General features: G+C 42.9%; 1 protein-coding gene across 3 annotated transcripts in view; it reads left to right on the forward strand.

The window, feature by feature from the left end:
• Positions 1-21,352, forward strand: part of ehmt2 (euchromatic histone-lysine N-methyltransferase 2) — a 28,904-nt gene that overhangs the window by 1,621 nt on the left and 5,931 nt on the right. Inside the window, exons 2-21 of one of the 3 annotated variants that reach the window (XM_083771705.1) lie at positions 328-473; positions 7,198-7,267; positions 7,940-8,098; positions 8,624-8,862; positions 9,701-9,785; positions 9,941-10,014; positions 10,278-10,421; positions 10,608-10,679; positions 11,454-11,565; positions 12,427-12,537; positions 13,148-13,284; positions 13,994-14,137; positions 14,349-14,656; positions 15,132-15,368; positions 15,896-15,978; positions 16,480-16,586; positions 17,362-17,484; positions 18,197-18,298; positions 19,056-19,160; positions 20,252-20,406. In XM_083771705.1, the coding sequence (XP_083627831.1) occupies positions 328-473; positions 7,198-7,267; positions 7,940-8,098; positions 8,624-8,862; positions 9,701-9,785; positions 9,941-10,014; positions 10,278-10,421; positions 10,608-10,679; positions 11,454-11,565; positions 12,427-12,537; positions 13,148-13,284; positions 13,994-14,137; positions 14,349-14,656; positions 15,132-15,368; positions 15,896-15,978; positions 16,480-16,586; positions 17,362-17,484; positions 18,197-18,298; positions 19,056-19,160; positions 20,252-20,406 (2,713 nt within the window). Of the gene's footprint in view, positions 1-327; positions 474-6,555; positions 6,576-7,197; positions 7,268-7,939; positions 8,099-8,623; positions 8,863-9,700; positions 9,786-9,940; positions 10,015-10,277; positions 10,422-10,607; positions 10,680-11,453; positions 11,566-12,426; positions 12,538-13,147; positions 13,285-13,993; positions 14,138-14,348; positions 14,657-15,131; positions 15,369-15,895; positions 15,979-16,479; positions 16,587-17,361; positions 17,485-18,196; positions 18,299-19,055; positions 19,161-20,251; positions 20,407-21,352 lie in introns of those variants that run through there. The other 2 variants (XM_083771707.1, XM_083771706.1) reach the window with 2 other exon arrangements.

The following is a 21,352-nucleotide window of genomic DNA, read 5'->3' on the forward strand; positions in this document are numbered from 1 at the left end:
TTGTAATTATATTATCATTTAGAAATAAAATTATCCAAATAGGCTATGAAGCCTATTTCTTTTAAACAAAAACGTTAATTTCAAGCCCTGTAATTGAACATTACAGTATCATTACAAGTACAAGGCATAACTATGACATTAAATTGGTCAACAAAAACAAAGTACTCGTATCGATACTCGGTATCGGCGAGTACTCAAAATTTAATTGTGTCGGAGCATCTCTAATAAAGAGCAGAAAGATCCAATACGAAATACAACACCTGCGGTTGTGTTAGTTATATCTTACTAACATATCCTACCATAATTAAATTTTTTCCCCATCCTCAGACCAGACCATCATGGAGGAACCCAGTGTCCTGCAGGCTTCAGCGATGGAGGGAAGCAGGACCACTCTGGACGAGTCAGCCATGCCCCCTCCATCCACTCAGCGGGGTCTCAAACTCAAGGCCCAGGAAGCAGAGCCCGCCCTGCCTGTAAGTACAGTCATTGGGCCCAATTCATCAAGCAATTTACGCTCATATTTTGAGCGTACCGAGATTTCTGACCATTTCTACGTTACATGCGGGATTTATCATTTTCTTTTTTTTTACCGTGACATTGGGCGTACACTACGTGCATTCTCGATTCTCGCGTCCAGTGGTGTCATGTTCGTAGAACGCAGTACCAGTCATTTTTTTACATGTACGCGCAGGGACGGAATTGGGAGAAGATTACCTTAGGGTTTAGGGTTAGCGTTATAGGTTTATGGTTTAAGCCAGGACTTCAGTGTTTTGTACTATACAATTGTATAAGTACTGAAAACAATTAGTCTGAGTCTGAACAATTATTTTATGCCAGTGTTAAATTTGCCAGTGTAAATCAGAATTTGCTACTAAAAGTAAGACTTTCCAAGATGCACCAACTTCAACTTGTACAGGTCTAGGTTTACTGGGTCCCCCCCTATGGAGTTAGAACAGTCTCAAAAGGTTCACAGTAAATAACACAGATTTGTAACTCACAAGTTCAGATTTGCAACTCACGTGAGTGAATTTGTGTTTCACATTTGTGTTTTGTATCCACAAGTTCAGATTTGTGTTTTGTATCCGTGTTTCGTATCTGTGTTTCGCATCTGTGTTTTGTATTTGTGTTTTGTATTTGTGTTTTGTATCTGTAATTCGCATCTGTGTTTTGTAACTGTGTTTCGCATCTGTGTTTTGTATTTGCGTTTTGTATCTGTAATTTGCATCTGTTTTGTATCCGTGTTTCGCATCTGTGTTTTAAACACAAATAAAAAACACAGATGTGAAACACGGATACAAAACACAGATACAAAACACAGATGCAGATTACAGATACAAAACACAAATACAAAACACAAATACAAAACACAAATACAAAACACAGATGCAGATTACAGATACAAAACACAAATACAAAACACAAATACAAAACACAGATGCGAAACACGGATACAAAACACAAATCTGAACTTGTGGATACAAAACACAAATGTGAACCTGTGAGTTCACTCACGTGAGTTGCAAATCTGAACTTGTGAGTTACAAATCTGTGAGACTTTTGAGACTGTTTTTGAGACTCTTCTGACGTTGGGCGTTAACGAACGTCATCATTGGCTGAGGGAATCTGTCAATCATTCTGATTGACAGATTCCTCTGCCAATCAGATCGGTCCGCCTTCAGCCAATCCTATGGCTCCTTACATTGTAAGGGGGGGGGGGGGCTCCTTTTGCAAGACCCCCCAGTAACTCTGTCATTTCTCAACCGTTTTGGACGGGGGTGGGCTCGTTGGAATCATGTCGACCCCCTGGGGGTGTCTTTGGGGGTCTCAAAGATCGGGGACCCCCAGGGACCCCCTGGGACCCCCCGGGACCCCCAAATGGTAACTGTCATTTCTCAACCGTTTTGAACATGGGTGGGCTCATTTGAATTGTGTCGCCCCCCCTGGGGGCGTCTTTGGGGGTCTCAAGGTTCGGGACCCCCAGGGACCCCCCGGGACCCCCAAATGGTAACTGTCATTTCTCAACCGTTTTGAACGGGGGTGGGCTCATTTGAATTGTGTCGCCCCCCTGGGGGCGTCTTTGGGAGTCTCAAGGTTCGGGGACCCCCAGGGACCCCCCGGGACCCTCAAATGGTAACTGTCATTTCTCAACCGTTTTGGACGGGGATGGGCTCATTAGAATCGTGTCGCCCCCCTGGGGGCGTCTTTGGGGGTCTCAAGGTTCGGGGACCCCCAGGGACCCCTGGGACCCCCAAATGGTAACTGTCATTTCTCAACCGTTTTGGACGGGGGTGGGCTCATTTGAATCGTGTCGCCCCCCTGGGGGCGTCTTTGGGGGTCTCAAGGTTTGGGGACCCCCAAATGGTAACTCTGTCATTTCTAAACCGTTTTGGACGGGGGTGGGCTCGTTGGAATCATGTCGACCCCCTGGGGGTGTCTTTGAGGGTCTCAAAGTTCGGGGACCCCCACATGGTAACTCTTGACATTTTCATGATAGATCTTTATTGATGGGAGGGAGACAGAGAGAACCATTTATATTGATCTGCATATTCTTCTTACTATAGCTCTCTCTCTCTCACACACACTTTTCAGATATCACTTGATATGGACATTTAACCAAGCTATTTCCCTCTGACAAGGCTCGCCGTTACCCGACAAAACTGTGCAATTACTCAATTACTGTGTAATAAACACTCAAGCCACAACGAAAATGTATTTTGTTGCTTTTATATAAAAATAGAAATAAACACATACACTAATGTAAACTGTGGTTACAATAAACTAGACCAGTCCGTACGATGTGTGAGCTAACTAGCATGGTTCGGTTGTTAGCATTCCTCATTGAAGCATGCAGTAGTGCAAAGCAGGTACATTTTACTGTAAACACAAAAATAGACGAAACACACCATTAACAGCAGATATACCAGCCACAAAAGTCTCTGTGCATTTGCACACTTCTTTTTCAAGTCATGATTGATTGATTGGTTTATTAAGTTTGCAGAATTACAGTACATTTCAAGTACAACTCTAACAAAACGGTAGAGAAATGACAGAGTTACCATTTGGGGGTCCCTGGGGGTCCCTGAACCTTGAGACCCCCAAAGACGCCCCCAGGGGGGCGACAGGATTCAAATGAGCCCACCCCCGTCCAAAACGGTTGAGAAATGACAGTTACCATTTGGGGGTCCCTGGGGGTCCCCGAACCTTGAGACCCCCAAAGACGCCCCCAGGGGGGCGACACAATTCAAATGAGCCCACCCCCGTTCAAAACGGTTGAGAAATGACAGTTACCATTTGGGGGTCCCGGGGGGTCCCGAACCTTGAGACCCCCAAAGACGCCCCCAGGGGGGCGACACGATTCAAATGAGCCCACCCCCGTTCAAAACGGTAGAGAAATGACAGAGTTACCATTTGGGGGTCCCTGGGGGTCCCTGAACCTTGAGACCCCCAAAGACGCCCCCAGGGGGGCGACACGATTCAAATGAGCCCACCCCCATCCAAAACCGTTGAGAAATGACAGTTACCATTTGGGGGTCCCGGGGGTCCCTGGGGGTCCCCGAACCTTGAGACCCCCAAAGACGCCCCCAGGGGGGCGACACAATTCAAATGAGCCCACCCCCGTTCAAAACGGTTGAGAAATGACAGTTACCATTTGGGGGTCCCGGGGGGTCCCTGGGGGTCCCGAACCTTGAGACCCCCAAAGACGCCCCCAGGGGGGGCGACACAATTCAAATGAGCCCACCCATGTTCAAAACGGTTGAGAAATGACAGTTACCATTTGGGGGTCCCGGGGGGTCCCTGGGGGTCCCGAACCTTGAGACCCCCAAAGACGCCCCCAGGGGGGGCGACACAATTCAAATGAGCCCACCCATGTTCAAAACGGTTGAGAAATGACAGTTACCATTTGGGGGTCCCGGGGGGTCCCAGGGGGTCCCTGGGGGTCCCCGATCTTTGAGACCCCCAAAGACACCCCCAGGGGGTCGACATGATTCCAACGAGCCCACCCCCGTCCAAAACGGTTGAGAAATGACAGAGTTACTGGGGGGTCTTGCAAAAGGAGCCCCCCCCCCCCCTTACAATGTAAGGAGCCATAGGATTGGCTGAAGGCGGACCGATCTGATTGGCAGAGGAATCTGTCAATCAGAATGATTGACAGATTCCCTCAGCCAATGATGACGTTCGTTAACGCCCAACGTCAGAAGAGTCTCAAAAACAGTCTCAAAAGTCTCACAGATTTGTAACTCACAAGTTCAGATTTGCAACTCACGTGAGTGAACTCACAGGTTCACATTTGTGTTTTGTATCCACAAGTTCAGATTTGTGTTTTGTATCCGTGTTTCGCATCTGTGTTTTGTATTTGTGTTTTGTATTTGTGTTTTGTATTTGTGTTTTGTATCTGTAATCTGCATCTGTGTTTTGTATCCGTGTTTCACATCTGTGTTTTTTATTTGTGTTTAAAACACAGATGCGAAACACGGATACAAAACACAGATGCAAATTACAGATACAAAACGCAAATACAAAACACAGATGCGAAACACAGATACAAAACACAGATGCGAATTACAGATACAAAACACAAATACAAAACACAAATACAAAACACAAATACAAAACACAGATGCGAAACACAGATACGAAACACGGATACAAAACACAAATCTGAACTTGTGGATACAAAACACAAATGTGAAACACAAATTCACTCACGTGAGTTGCAAATCTGAACTTGTGAGTTACAAATCTGTGTTATTTACTGTGAACCTTTTGAGACTGTTCTAACTCCATACCCCCCTCCCTATTTTCACGCTGTGTCAAGTACCGTGCCTACTACTTTGCATAACAACAGGACAGCTGGACAGCTTTAACTGTTTATACCTGAGCGCACGGTAAGCATGCACACTTGCGACAGTAGGCTATGGCTCCAGTAGGCTACTGCTGCTGTGTGGTTACACAATGCCTCCTCCAGAACAGATTAATTTGTCCAAAGCTAACTTTTTTGTTTTGCTAGTGTGCAGTAAAGATGTTTGTCTGACTATTCTAAATCTACTTTTGTGTTTGTGTCTGAAACTCTCATACACTATTTAACAATAGGCTTAGGCTATATCAGCTGTTCTGTGTTCTGTGATGTGCACATGCACGTGCGTGCATGTGGCGTCATTAAAACGCTGTGGTACCAGTAAAAAAAAACACCATGACAGCACTGCTTGCGTCAGCTCCGAGGTTGACTTATCAAGGATCAAAGCTTCCGTAAATGTAATTAGAATGCTTTAGTCTTCATGCTGAATCACTTAAAACCTCAAATTAAATATTTAGGACAACAATGTTCTTCTGCCCCTAATATAGATACATGCAGTCACATGTTTATGAAATTTTACAGTATGCGCAGTTAGAGGGTCATGCCAAATAGCGCTGAACCAGTCTTACTCCAATTAGCAAAAGGGGGGGCTATTATTAGCATGGATTCACTGACGCTTATGTGGGAAGGAAATGTCAGTGAATCCACGCTATGAGTCTGGCCCCACCAGGCTAGTGGGCTATACTTTTTTTTTTTTAAACATATGTTTATTCATTTTCTTTACAGTACAAAAAAGTATTTTCAAAACAATTGACATATATTTTTCCCCCCACATCCCCATGGCAGCACAAATACAAACAAAATCTTATCACGAAATGTTTTGACAATAATAAATACAGAACAAAAATAAATAAATAATAACAAAACGAAAAATAAAACGAAAATAAAACACATTACATATAGTTAAACAAACAAATGCCCAATGTCCGTCACTGTCGTCACAGTTCCCTACCCCCACCCCACAGCTTGGCTAGTGGGCTATACTATAGCAATCGTTTGAAATGTTAAAATGAAACCTTTGAACAGGCATAACTCATGCCTCGTTTGGCCAAAAGCCATGGCACTTATGTGCCTTGCCCTTGACTCATGGGGGACACATCTGTCACTTTGACCAGTAAGCTCCGCCCTCCGATTTTCCACCATTTTGAGCAGTTTGAAAAACGCTTAAACTCCAAAATAATCTGAAAACTGTATGTATGTATATATATATATATATATATATATATATATATATACATATATATATATATATATATATATATATATATATATATATATATATATATTTATATATATATATATTTTAATGAGGACACCTCATATGGGGCCCCTTGACAGACTCTTGATGCCCTGCTAAAGTATGTTGGATTTTTTTAGGGGCCCAAAATAATCTGAAAGCTAGCTGTTTATATAAAACATCATACATTGGGCAGACTCTTTGCCTATATTGCCTTGCCTACAGCTAAGCACGGCCCTGGATCCGTGGATCAAATGCTGAATAAATAACGGACCTTGACATGAAAAGGGTTGACACCCACCGGAATAGAGTTATATTTTATAAATTAATAAAGGACCAGGACCAGGACCTTCTGATCTGCGGTTTCACGATCAAAGGGGGGCGGGGCCCAGCAAAAAACCAAACCACGCACGTTGATCACGTGTCATTACGCCGACGCTCGCTCATTGGAGAAACATGTCGGCATCCGAGACAACGACCAAGGTAGCTCTCTTATGCATCTTTATATTGGAATGTAAAGTACATTTGTGGATAATAATAACCACCACCCCCGGCCTTAATATCACAACATCAACACGGCAAGCGGATGGCAGTCTCTGTGGCAGATTGCGAAACACGTGGACGTTGTATTCTGTTGTAGTCGTTGGCGATTTGAATCTTCTAGCTCGGAAGCGAAGCTACCGTATGCTACAACCGCTAGCCTCTTTAACGTAAAGATGTGTTGAATCAATGGTGAACAAAAGGACATGGTTTTTCTTTACCCCCCGCAACTATTCTGTGCAGAAGCATGCTTGTAAACAGTGCTAGTTCTGGTTCATATCTCTAGTGCCTCTTAGAGCTATGGACATGAGCTACATGGCAAAACAACCAAAAAAGACAGATTTGCAGTTGTAGCTGTGTTTTTTCTTGCATGGACAGGGATTGAAACAACACTTGGAAGTATTTAATTAACTCTGTCTGAGATAAAAATGGCAATGCAAGCCCATGCAGTTAGTTACATTTGTACAAATGAATACATTAAATCATTAACGCTGAGGTTTTATTGTTGATAGCTTCTTTGTTGGATACCATTCCTGCCTGATGCATGCTTGTTTCATCTCATAAGGAGCCTCCTGATGGAAATTCATTGGAATTTCAGGCAGAGCTGATAGCCAGTCCAGGAAAAGTGAAGGAAGGTATGTATGTGTATGTTAGCCCCTTTCGGGACCCTCGGCTACCTTTTCTGAATTTTGGTACCTAGGGTCCCTCGTAGGTTATTCCACTCTAGTCTCCATAGGAGCTTTACCTACTGTTCTGTTCACGAATTTCACGGAGACCCGCGCGGTCGCTTGAGCGTTGATGAGATGTTTCAAAGATGCATACAACACAACAGCTATAGGAGACAGCGGGGCCAGGAACGTGTGCGAAAAGGCACTAATCGGAGTTGCCGTTATTTGAAGTTGTGGCTTCTCTGAAATTCTCTCTTCCTCACTTCACCCCAAGACACGACAGCATTAAAAACATCCTGCATGTCGGCCAATCAGAGGCAGTAACTAGGACGCGCAGCTAGCCAGTCGTCGCTCGGGAGGCGGTACAAGGAGGAGAGAGAAGTTCAGCGAAGCAACATTTCTAAAAAAGATTACAAATACTTAACCGCAACACCGATTAGCGCGAGTTCCCGCTGTCTCCTATAGCTAACTCAACATTTGACACATGAACGGCATATCCTCAGTTGACTGACGAGTAGAGAAGAGATATGGTGGCTGGTTGGAAAACCATTCATGTATGTTCCTGTGTATTTAGTTTGCACATCAACACAATTACCTTTCAATGAGCTGTGGATGTACATTATATTCTACGTATTTCAGGTTACCCCAATACAGTTACCAAGGAGACACATCGTCACATGGGCGGGCTCGCGTCGCGGTCGCTGTTTCAGCAGCCCGGTAAAGATGCTGTCAAAGCAGGAGGGGAGGGTGAGAAACGGCTGTCTCCTGCTGACCCACCACCAGGCAAAGCCGTTGCAGGTGATATTTCAGTCCATACTCCTTACAGAATGGACATTGTGTGGCTGTATGTTTGGCTATCTTCAATCCCATAGTCTCATCATGTAGTCGTGTCATCTTGCCACAGTGGATCATCTTGCCACAGTGCATTTATTTGAGTGCAGGTGATGTTTTGAGTGTCTGCTCTGCTGTCTAAGGATGTCTAAGCATGCGTCTGCCCCATACACACCCATTAATTTCCCCCCTCTCCCCCTCCCATTAATAGTTTGGGGGTGGTGTATGGGGCGGATGCATGCTGCACACAAATGTGTGAGTGTGGCCTAAGAGGGTGTATCCTGGAAATCCTCATCCTCATTTGATGTTAATCATATAAACTATGGACTATGGAAGCATGAACCAGTGTGCAGACTCTGTTTCTATTTTAAATGTGTTTTTCTGTGCAGCACATGTGATTATTTGCTTGTTTGGACAGTGTTTGCTTTGTGAACTTAACTTATTTTATGTAATCCACAGTCCTCTTGAATCTCTTCTGTCCCCTTCTTACAGGACACACAGCAAAGCCCCTTCCATCCTTTCCATCTACATCGTCCTCTTTGCTGTCCTCTCCATCCACTTCCTCAGCGTTGTCCCCTGTCCGAGCCAAGATGAGCGTGTCTGGTCCCGGTAGCAGCAAATTACAGTTGCCACCTGCACCTCTCTCCTCTTCTTCAGGTTCATCCACCTCCACTCCCCCACATAAGATCCACCGGGCCCGTAAGACCATGAATAGACCACCCCCAATGCAGGTAAGCCCGTTCTAGATTCTCAGCAGATCATATCTTCAATTAACAAAGGGGCAGTAATTAGTTGTGTGCCACTGCCAGTGCTGTCTTCTCCACTAGTTTAACCACATGAAAATGCATCCATATTTTGGAGTAAAAATAGCTTGATGATCACATCAGTGGTTTTTGTAAATGTCTGTGTCCACAGAAAGCACCTTTTATTGAGAGAAGGAGCACTGTGGATATCATGTCACATACTATAACGTTCATTTTAAGGCCGCAACATTCAAACCTATCAACCGTTGCTGTGCTCAAACGTCCTGTCGTCATCTGCGTTATTAGCACAAATACCTTCGCTGAAACAACTTTTTCATGGCCGTGGTAACGATTCAAGATCGGCTTGTAAATTACCGGGTTGTCAGACAAAATCAGGAGGATGAAATGCCAGACACTCCTCCAAAACTTGAACTATTGACTGCATGAAGCACACATGCTGCTCCGGCAGCAAAGCGATGGGCACAGAGAGTGCTGCAACGCGATGCTCAGGCGCTGGGAAGGAGGGGCACACCAGACCTGTGCGTCTTTACCATAGATGCATCATGACAGACGGCCACTGTCGGATAAAAAAAACATACTGTGTGAACACAGCCAGTGTTTATGCTGCATGTGTTTATGACAATTGACAATGCTTTGTAACTGTTAATTAACACATGATATGACTTTGTGCTATTCATGTTTGCATCATTCTAGGACATTTTGAAAATGCAATTAATCTACAAATGTATTGAACTAATTAACCTGACACTTTCTCCCCATGGCTGAAAAGTTTTGTAGATTTATTTTTGTTGTTTATGACTTACAGATAAGTCGGATTGAAGCAACACCGGCGATTGTACCCGTCATTCCGTCGGGGCCTTCTGCATGCCTTTCCTCGGACAGTGAAACAGGCGAGTGGCTAAATCTAATATACATGAATGTAATTGTAATATTTAAAGGTGTAATGTTTGTGTGGTTGTACATAACATAATAGGCACATACATCCCTATTTGGTATACCTTATATTGTATCGTTGAGTTTATTATGTTCTCTGTTTTCCTAACAGCAGCGAAAAGGCGAAAACTGGGCCTGTTATCTGACAGCGGTCCCGAGAAAAAAGAGAAAGTTTCAGCACTGAAGGTAATGTTACCTTGGTAATGATTGGGAATAGTGCCAGTGACACAACTCAGTCAACTCAATGATTACCGTAGTTTAATTTCAAAACAAGATTGAGTGGTGTTGTAAGAGATGCATATACAGTACCAGCAAAGTGATCTCTGGCACGATACTGATACATTTTGTGTACTTGTGGTACATTTTATTATTAATAACTATCAATCTCCTGTTCCATCTGAGATCATGAGTACATTTGCTTCTTGTTTGTGATTTATTACAAACCCCAGGCAGAAAGTATTTTCTGCAAGGAGGTGGTACCTATTACCAAGGCAACGCCAGTGAAGAGCAATAGTTGGCAGGGGAACTTGGAGGAGGAGACAGCTGAACAATGTCAGATCTTCAGTTCTCACGTTAGAGATTCAGCTCTCAAGGTCATAAGCTTTGATTGGTTTACTCTCCTTTAATTGACCATTATCAATCATATGCAATAGAAAAGCACTGGTGCACTTGTGCAAATTAACGCAAATGCTGATTGTTTTGTGAAAGCAACTATTTATTACGTTGGTGGTACATAAGTCAACTATAGCTGCATCTCTTCTTTGTTTAAAAATGTACAGCCTGAAGATGGTGGGGTTGAAGCAAGGCTGCATGCTAAAGAGACAGAGGAGTCTATGAACATGGAAGCTGTGGTGAGTTCTCTCAGTTCTTTGGTGCCTTAATGAATGGCAGTATCATAGCTGCAGTGTCTTAAAGGGACACTGCGTTGGTCTGCACCGGGATATTATATGTAGTTTTTGTGAATGGGCGAACAGTCTGGTGGTGAAGATAGCGATCTACAAAGTCAACAAGTTACCATGCGTTTTGTGAGCTTGGGCGAGATATGTCCATTCTTCCTTCGGTCGCCGTTCTGTTGTTTTTTGTACTGTTTTGTATGAGGACTTATTCACTACATTCTTACATAATGAATTACCACAGCAACCAATGCAGATAGGTTAGGTTGACGATGTGTGAATACACAAATCCGATGTGATCACTTACAAATTACAAGAGGTGGTCAAATACAGACCCCTGGGGGACCCCAGTCTACTAAGTACTGTATATATAGGGTGTCTGAGTGGTTATCGCTATGATGAACAGCAGTTGTGGGACAATGTGCTCTGGACAGATTTTAACTTGGGTCCGCAGGACTCACAAAGACCATGTGGTTACTTAGTGCAATAACTAGCTTTGGACACTCATTTAATTAATATTATTATTAATTAATAGACCAGTCGTTAATGTTGACATGAGTATTAATAGTTTTGCATAAATCTGTTGGGAAAAGAGCGGTTTCATGGGGTTACTTATTGTTTCCCAGCAGTTTATTTACAAATTACAACTAATTAAAAGGGGAAACAGGTCTTTGAGAGAGTTTTTTCTGCATAAAGCTTTATTGGGTTTAAACCAACCAATCTCCTTTGCAGAGGACTGATGCACAGAGCCAGGGCCAAGGTAAAATTGGGACCAGCGAGTTGCCGGGGACACAGAAACGGGACAATGAGAGAGACGCAGTCGATAGGGTGGAGACCATTGGTGGTGAGTGAGGCAACAGAAATATGGTACACTCAAGTCACAGTTCTAGGAAATATTTATAATTAATATTTGTAATCGTTCAAGTTAAACTGTGTACTTTGTCAGTGGTATGGAGAGCAAATCTTAATCAAGCCGTGAAGTAGAGAAAATGTCCTACAATCTATTAGGGATTTGCTTGGCTAGTTGGCTCTTCTTTTGCTGTCTTCGTGTTTGAACAAATACAGACAACACGGTTACGGTGTAACGGGGACGATGCTTGCCAATAAGCCTGATTAAAATAAGACTTAGAAAACATACCGGTATTGATTTCAGTTACATATAATCAACTAAGAAATTACAATGTGATTAGAAAAGAAAAATACTTAAGTCGTGACTTGAGAATTGCCACTAATGACTTGAAACAAGACATGTTAACGTCACACCATTTTAAATGCATGTACTCTAAATCTCAGATATTTCACATGTTTAGGTCATGGATTGTTTGGTGGTGGTTGAGGTAACACAAAAGCAACTACGGTAGACAATTGAATAGCTCTGCATAGCATTTTTTATGATTTACAATACATACTATATAATATATATCCATCCATATTATGGATAAAGATACAGTATGTATATGTAGGTATAAATATTATGTTTTTGGATGCTTAACAGGCCATTGAGTTATACAGCTTTTTTGGCTATATGATATCACTATAACTTCTGCAGCTTTGAACATAATTGCATTTCAATCCACAATGCCCAGACCCTTTGACATTGTTATTGTGAAATTGTGGGATGATATAAATTAGATTTTGTAATTCAGTGAATTCTGAGGCTGCATTGTATTCAGTTTAATTTGGGATACTATGTTTTGGACTGTAGAATTAACAGAAACGGCTGCTGCCTCAGGAAGGCCCAGTGAGTACACAGAGATCCCGTTGGGTGCTCTGGACATCGCTGCTGCAGACAGTCTCACACTCTCTCCTAACCACGGTAGGTGTTTGCATTGCTGCGTTCAACCTAGCGGCGACAAAGCAAAAGGCTACAAGTCATATTGCTTCAGGACTAGTCTCGCGTGGCCAGACTGCTGCCTCTCCCAATTTTCAAATGCTTCCTTCATACAGTCTGGAGCACAGAAGCTCTGATCATGAGTAAAATATGAAGCAGAAGTGAAGCCTCCTCCCAGTTCTGTTTCGTCTTTACAGTCGCGCACATTTATCCTAATATAAATCGAAATCATCTAAACATGTATAGCTTGCTGCTTAGCAGAAATGGAAATGAAATAATAAATGTGAACAGAAGTCATTCAGACTTGCTACGTGAGGCAGTGAAGCATCAATCAATCCTATGTTTTTGTTTCACTATCTCCACTCCCCTTCTCTCTCCCCGTAATTCCTGCTCTGTTCCTGAAAAGGAAGAAAAACGATTTACACTCAAAACAGCAAATCCTCAGCTTAAATGTTTTTTTATTGTGTGGGTGGTGGTTATTTATGGCTTTAGCATTTTGTATACCCTCAAACTATATGCAATTAGTATTCTTTGATAATGTAATGAGGTGTTTGACTGGAGTTGGATCTAATCTAGTCGTCTGTGTGTTTTGTAGAAGGAAGTGATGTAGGGGAGACGGACCGGCTAGAGGAGCTGCCTCTGTGCAGCTGCAGAATGGAGGCGCCCCGCGTCGACGGCACCGGTCAACACATCAGCAGGCAATGCATGGCCACTGAGAGCATCAATGGAGAGGTGTGTCAGTGTTGTGGTATTGTACTGGATTGTGAGGTTATACCGTATATATACATTCCTGTTTGAATCCTAATAACATGCAAGTAGAGCTGGGGCGGTATAAATGTTTTGTAATGCCGTAATTAATCACTGTTTGCGGTATTGAGCGACACCTCAAAAAAAAGTTGTTTTGAATTATTTATTTTTCTCAAAATAATAATGTAAGGGGAACGGTGGCCGAGTAAGTGGCCTGCTCACTCCTCATGCATTGAAGGAAGCATGAGCTCGGTTTGGGGCTTTCCTCAGGTTGGCAGAGGAAGAGTAGCGCCCACCGCTCAGGATTACAGCTTAGGCAATTGGCACCGCCACCGATAAAATAAAGTAAAATCACACCTGTTTGAAGTGAGTGGTGCAACTGTACCATGTCTGAAACGGCCGAGAAGTGACAGTAAAGGTGGTTGCACACTGGACACCAGTGTGCAACCACCTTTCCATGCTCGGACGGACACAGGGTCACAGGGACACAGGGACAGACATAGGGAAACACATAGCTGCGTAATGGAGCGGAGCCACCGCTCAAAAAATCACGGTTATGAACTCAATACCGCGGTATTGCGGTTATTGCACCCAGCCCTACATGCAAGTAATGTGTTCTAGTGTTTCTATTAATTGAACGCCAATTGAAGCCACCCGTCTCACCATCATTTTCTTCTGCGTTGTTTCTTCCCAGCTGAGAGGTTGTACCCACTCGACCGTGAAAGGGGAGACCATGCGGCCGTCCAGTCGTGTTCCGCTCATGCTGCTCTGTGACAACCATCGTTCGCACATGGTCAAACACCACTGCTGCCCTGGATGTGGATTCTTCTGCCTTGCAGTAAAGCCATTTTTACGCCATATCATTTAGTCATTAAAATGTAAAGACTTCCATGGTGTGGCTGAACATTCAAATATACTTGATGCGTGTCTATATTGCATAGCTGGCCATTTCCTTTTCACTATTTTGACTACGCAGCATGTTGACTTTACTCACACGTCCTTTCTCTCTCTCTCCGTCTCATCCTCATTTCCTCCCACCCTTCATTCAGGGCACCTTCCTGGAGTGTTGCCCTGACCAGCGCATCGCTCACCGCTTCCACCGCGGCTGCGTGACTGTGCTGGGCGGCAGCCGCAGCAGAGCGAACGGCGGCGGCATGCTCTTCTGCCCCCACTGTGGCGAGGACGCCTCCGAGGCGCAGGAGGTCACCATCCCCTCCATCGCTATGGTCATCACCATGACGGCCTCCTCCACCACCACTCCTTCCCTTCCTCCCCCCGTCCCGTTGAACTTGACACCCTCCCTCACTGCCTCCACGGGAGGGATGAAGAATGGAAAGAGGCCAGAGGGTCCTGTCAGGTAAAGAAAGCGGATAGAGAAATCCCCCAGAATGCTCTATTAGGTGTATCAAATGTGTACCTCTCTGAGGAAAGTCAATTTGCTTTCAAAAGTCAGTTCATTTGTAGTTTCCGTTGCATTATGTGTTGTTTCGCTGCTAGTGCTGCAAGTGTTGGATTGCGTTTGCTTATGGGTTGATTCGTTGTATTGTATGAGATGATCTCTTTCTGATGCAAACATGTAATTAGTTGACTTGAAGTTCAATAGAAAATGTACATGTACCGTACCTGCATAATCCCTTCCATGTCAGCACATTTCAGCTCTGAATGTAGCTTACGGTACTTTGAATGCTGCACAAGGTGTAAGCAATTGCATTACAGATTAAGTATGATTGTAAGAGAGGGGGTCAATGAGAGATGAAAGGGGGATGGAGACAGTGATTGTTAGGTAAGTTTACCTTACCTGTTACTCCTAAACACATTTTTCCCTCTATCAGTGCACGTATGCGCAGTCATGGCGTAGTGATTAGAGAAGCGGAGCAGCAACAGCAGACCCAGCCTGTGGCCTCGGCGGGGCCCCTGGGGGCCACCGTCCCCTCAGCGGAGGAGGGAGTGGACAGCGTGGGGCCCTCCCTGTGTCTGCCCAACGGGAAACACATCTGCCCAAGTGCACTTCCTCTAGGACCCAGCAGGGCAGCGCTACAGAAAGCCATTCTCACACAGGACAGCGAGAGGTGGGGGTTTTGAGTTGGAATTATATTGGCAGAATGGTAACTGAGGCCTCTAGTTTGATGGCATGTTTATTGGCAGTGTGATTGATTGGTTTGGAATTTTGACAATGCAGCAGTGGAATCTATAGTCGATTTTAACGGAACAAAAAAGGTGAGAACAGAACAAGAACACTGGCTTTTATCGCATTTGGTATCGCCATTTCTATTTTTTGTTCCTCACCCTGTACTGTCTACATACGTGGTTCTCTAAATACAGGGGCAGTGGGATTTAATTATGTTTGCCGGTTAAATCCACAGTGCCTGTGTCGAACTCTGGAAGAAAGTCTGCCCTCAAACTAGAATCCTGATCTAACCTGATTTCATCAAACGGAATAAAGCTGAGGTGTTAGATATTGTTTGTGGTAAAAGTTTTAATGTGTATTGGCTGATCCGCTGATCAGCCAATACAATTTAGCTGGACAATTTAGCTGTCATTATTTGAGAATGTAAGAACACCCATTCATTCCCCCTCATTTTTTACAATTATTCAGGAGAAAGAAATTAAGGTTCCATCCTCGCCAGCTCTACCCTGCTGCTAAGCAAGGCGAGGTTCAGAGAGTTCTGCTCATGCTGAGTGAGTTTTACATCAACTTTATTGTATACATTTTCTCATATTTAATCATACGTAGCTATGCGTATTCACTTACACCGACTATACCTTAAACCCAGTAAGACCTGGAACGCATCTGTGTCACCTTAGCTTTGAACTACTTTAACCATTATTTTAAACTTTAGCCATTGAAAAATAGCAGATATACAAGCTCATTCTTTGAATATAATATTCTTTCACAGCGTACGTTTTTAGGCGAATCTTAGCTTCTGGGAGGTCCCTGGAACAAAATGTCTTTAGATAGGGGTCGGCATATATACATATAATTTTGGGGGTCCTTGACATGAAAAGCTTTGAGAACCACTGACATAGAAATGTAGGTTTTTCAGAGAACTGTTAGGATATTAGAAGTTAGTAGAATCGTGACCTCAGGTCTTAATGGGTTAACAGAATTGCTTAGTACTTTTTAAGCACTATTTGTAGATCCGGCCTCAGGTTTTGATGGGTTGAAATGTTGTGTTCCAGTGGAAGGCATAGATGCCACCTACCAACCTGACTCCCAGAACAGACGCTCTGCTCTCCATGCTGCAGCGCAGAGAGGCCTGTTGGAGGTCTGTTACATGCTGGTACAGGTGAGAGATCTTCACTAAACGTTAGGCCTGTTGGAGGTCTGTTACATGCTGGTACAGGTGAGAGATCTTCACTATACGTTAAGCCTGTTGGAGGTCTGTTACATGCTGGTACAGGTGAGAGATCTTCACTAAACGTTAGGCCTGTTGGAGGTCTGTTACATGCTGGTACAGGTGAGAGATCTTCACTAAACGTTAGGCCTGTTGGAGGTCTGTTACATGCTGGTACAGGCGACAGATATTCACTATACGTTCGATGTTCTTTTTCCAAGAAGACTCATGAGACATCTGCCATTATTATTATTTTGCTTTATTTCCAAGATGGTTGAATGATGTGAGATGACAGTTTAAAAGGGGGAAGGGAAGGAAAACCGTATTCAGGCTCTTTCCTTATTGTACGCAAGCAGTTTCATAGGCAGTCTTCTTCGACAAAAGTGCTTTCATATTGGGCCTCCTCCTTGAAGCTGAGTTGTTAAAATCCCCCTACAAATCTCTCTTGTGACACCATGACCATGCTCTGCATAATCTAGTGCCATCATTAGGCCAAAATGTTAATTGCACACCAGATCCTATTGCGAGACAGATCTACAAATGTAATGGGGAGATGTCTTGAAACGAAAACGGCAGTGCATTCATGCGCCACTAAAGTTGGAACCTGCTGAATTTGTTGACCCCATGGAGCCTTTCCTCTAGCATCACCCGTTGGCCAAAAGTTAAGATATTGATGCCATGCACTAGAGTGCAGGAGTGAATATCATATCTTGTTTGGTATACACAGGCAGGTGCAAAATTGGATGCCCAAGACAAAGCCATGAGGACCCCTCTGCTGGAAGCCATCATCAACAACCATGTGGATGTGACCCGCTACCTGGTCCAGAGTGGTGCCTGCGTCTATCATACTGTGAGTATCAACCATGTGGATGTACATACTGCGAGTGTCTATGGAACTTTAAATTAATTCAATGTACAATCCATCACATTAATGTCGTCGTCGCACACTTCAGGAGGAGACGGGTAATTCCGACAATGTCCAAGTTACAATAAAGATGGCGGTGCATCTATCTAGTGTCCAAAACGGGCGCCATCTACTTAAAATAACTTTATTCGACATTGTCAACCAGGAGGTGTCCTTCCCCACACCAGGGTCAATATTTCTCAATGGAATAATAATGAAAATACCTCTGATCACTGCAGATATTCTATTTTTATTAACCCATTTAAACCTGTAAAACCTATACGTTGTTGGACCTTTCACAAGCCATATTTTAAACCCTAGCCAAGGTTAAATCATTCACTAATGAATTAACATTGCCGTTAATCAACTGAAAATATTGTTCTATTTCACTCCAGTGCTCTACAAAGAAACAAATAAGTCATTTCGGTGTAGCTGTCACATACTATCAGTCTTTGATGCTCATTAGCAGTGCTTTGACCATATTTACATGGTGTACATTTTGCTCAAACAGTTTACTGCTGTCCAAAGCTCCAGCAATGAATTTCATGAATCACTAATGAATTTCATAAACTAAACACAGCCAGAGGTTTTGCTGTGTGTTAACATTTACCATTGTGTGCTCGATGTCTCTTCCCTTTATTTCTTTATGTTCCACCAGGAAGATGATGGGTACACTGGTCTCCATCATGCAGCCAAGTTGGGAAACCTGGACATTGTTAAAATGCTACTGGAGACGGGGCAAGTGGATATCAATGCACAGGTGAGAGTCAGACCAGCCTGCTAAAGTGTGTGTGTGTGTGTGTGTGTGTGTGTGTGTGTGTGTGTGTGTGTGTGTGTGTGTGTGTGTGTGTGTGTGTGTGTGTGTGTGTGTGTGTGTGTGTGTGTGTGTGTGTGTGTGTGTGTGTGTGTGTGTGTGTGTGTGTGTGTGTGTGCGTGCGTGCTGGATTTCAGTGTCTGTAGACCACACCTCCTGTAAAGACCTTTTTGTTTTAGTTAGGGTTGTTTGTATGTTTTTTTTTTCTGCTAGTCTTTCTAGTCTATTTTTTTTTTTCTCTCTTTTTGTTTTGGTTGTATTTCTTTTTATTTTATTCAAATGTCTTATATAGCACTCTCAATGTTTAACAGGTTTATTTGTGCAAACCTGTCTTTCCTTGAATTTATTCTTCAGAAATAAATCCTTTTTCCTTGTTGTTCACCTTGACCTTGGTTATTTTGTATCAAATCCCTCATTAATAGCCTGTAGCGTTGCCTCAACTCCTCTGTGGCCATTTCAACAATAATTGACAATGCAATGGCGTGACTGCATTTACTTTTTTTTTTTTTTTTTTAGATATTTTTTTGCGGCTTACGCCTTTATTGATTTTTTAAGGGATAGAAAGTAGGCTGACAGGAAACGGGAGAGAGATGAACATGAGTTCTCTGACTTCAGTGCTTGCTTACTTATTTACTTAGTTTAGATCATTATTAGGGAATTTAACTCTGGACCATGTGTTTTGTGTTTGAAATTGCCATCTCAGGACACTGGCGGCTGGACGGCAATCATCTGGGCTGCAGAACACAAACATTTGGATGTGATCAGAGCACTGTTGAACCGAGGAGCTGATGTTACAATCAAGGATAAGGTCAGTACAATACTGCCCGTTGATGGATGCTGTATTAATTCTGATGTTTACAATCTAAGGATAATGTCTGCCAGAGGAGACTCCTTTTATTTGACCAATTTCTCCTGCGCTGCGCCAGCATTTCTCCTGCGTTTCTACTGCGTTTGGGGGATTTGACCCTTTTTGTGCGTGGTCAACCCGCTAATGTTACTCTTTTACTCTCGCTTTATGTATTTAATTCTGTCTCCAGCCCCACATACAGTGTACACATACACTCATCTGTCTCTAAATTGTAATTTAATGCAATTATAAAGAGATAGTCACTTAGTGTTTATTATTAAATAATAATAAAGATGGCTCTTTATTGCTTCAGTCGTCAAATCAATTTCTGTAGGCCTACTGTAATTTTATGATGGCTTTCCATCTAACCCAAATATCTTTACCAAAAATAGGCTATGTACAAGCTCACGACTTGTACATCGCCTATCTTTTTTTTCCCCAACTTACATTTTATTCATTTTTCATGAACAAGATATTACAGTATGTGTTGCCAACTCAGGAAATAAAAATAAAAGTAGTAGACAAATGCTATGATTGCAGGAGTTCACACACAGACAGGATAATAATAAAATGGAAACAATATGTGAGCGCGCGCGCGCGCGCACACACGCACACACACACACACACACACACACACACACACACACACACACACTGGGACAATAAAGTACCGTATATAAAGAAAATAGATAACAGTTACCATCCCATCTACTGGGTCACTCCCTAGAAATATAAGCATCTATGTATCATATAAACATGGGTAATTGTGTCAAGGATTCAAGCATCATACAACGCCTATCTTTATCTTTTGTTATTCATGTCCTCACTGTATTGCATTACTGTCGTTGCCTTGCTTTTCTTTTATTCTCCATTGTTCTGTAAAGCACTTTGAGCTGCATTTCATGTCATGAAAGGTGCTATACAAATAAAGTTTTATTATTTATTATTATTATCTTTAGTGCATATTTTTCAATTATTTGGCAGGTTTTTCAATCATACTGTAACCTATATATATATATATATATCTCTCCCTTCATCGTGCTTCCCTCCAGGAGACCAACGTATGTCTCCACTGGGCGTCGTTTGCTGGCAGTGTGGACATAGCTGAGCTGGTGTTGAACGCCGGCTGCTCCCTGGCCTCGGTCAACATGCACGGAGACACGCCCCTACACATCGCTGCTAGAGAGGGCTTCCTGGAATGTGTTACGTGAGTCAACCACGTTTGTCCCTGAATGTGCTTCATTACATTTCCATTTTCTTTCTAGTGTAAATATTTATGTTGTATTTATTTGATGACCACAGATTTGGGTATTTCAGGCTAGGGGTACAACGGTTAATTGAACTAATCGATTGTAATGATTATAAAATTAAATCGAGTAGATTCGTTTTTTAATAGTTGAATTTGGGGGACTTTTCTTTTTGCATTTTTCTTTTTTCATAACGTTTTGTATTTTTCAGTGGCAAAACTCTACAAGCTCAGAACGTCTCATCACGATTGCTATTTTTGTGCAACACTGTTGAACAATGAAGTATTAAATAAGGCTTATATGATTAATTGGGCTAATCAATGACGTTGATTAGATTAAAAAAAAAAGATTATCCTAAACTGACAGACCGAAGGACAAATTTGGGCCAAGCTCTTGCGAGGTGTTCATTTAAGCAATATTACAGGAGAGGGTGTGGGTTAACGTGATTATTGCCACGACAGTGATGCGGTCAGGAACGAGACGAAGTCAAGTTCCGCAAGCATCACTGAAATAATCACGTTAAACCACACCCTCGAGTGTAATATTGCAATTCTACAACAGTTACCCTTAAAACTAAGAAAATCGCTGAAAGAATATATATATATATATATATATATATATATATATATATTTTTTTAAAGATATTTTTATGCGGCTTACGCCTTTATTGATTTTTTAAGGGATAGACAGTAGGCTGACAGGAAACGGGAGAGAGATGGGGGGATGACATGCGGTAAAGGCCGTGTCCGGTCCGGGAGTCGAACCCGCGGCACACCGCGACTGGATCACCAGTCCGGTGCCCAGACCGTTACGCTACGGCCTGGGCCAGAATATATTTTTTTAATGACAGATGTAGTCACTACGACCACAAATGTCCCAAGAAACTAGCTAGCCTAGCCACCAAGT

The sequence above is a fragment of the Protomyctophum parallelum genome (assembly GCF_964188405.1).
Source record: "Protomyctophum parallelum genome assembly, chromosome: 1".
NCBI classification, from domain to species: Eukaryota; Metazoa; Chordata; class Actinopteri; order Myctophiformes; family Myctophidae; genus Protomyctophum; species Protomyctophum parallelum.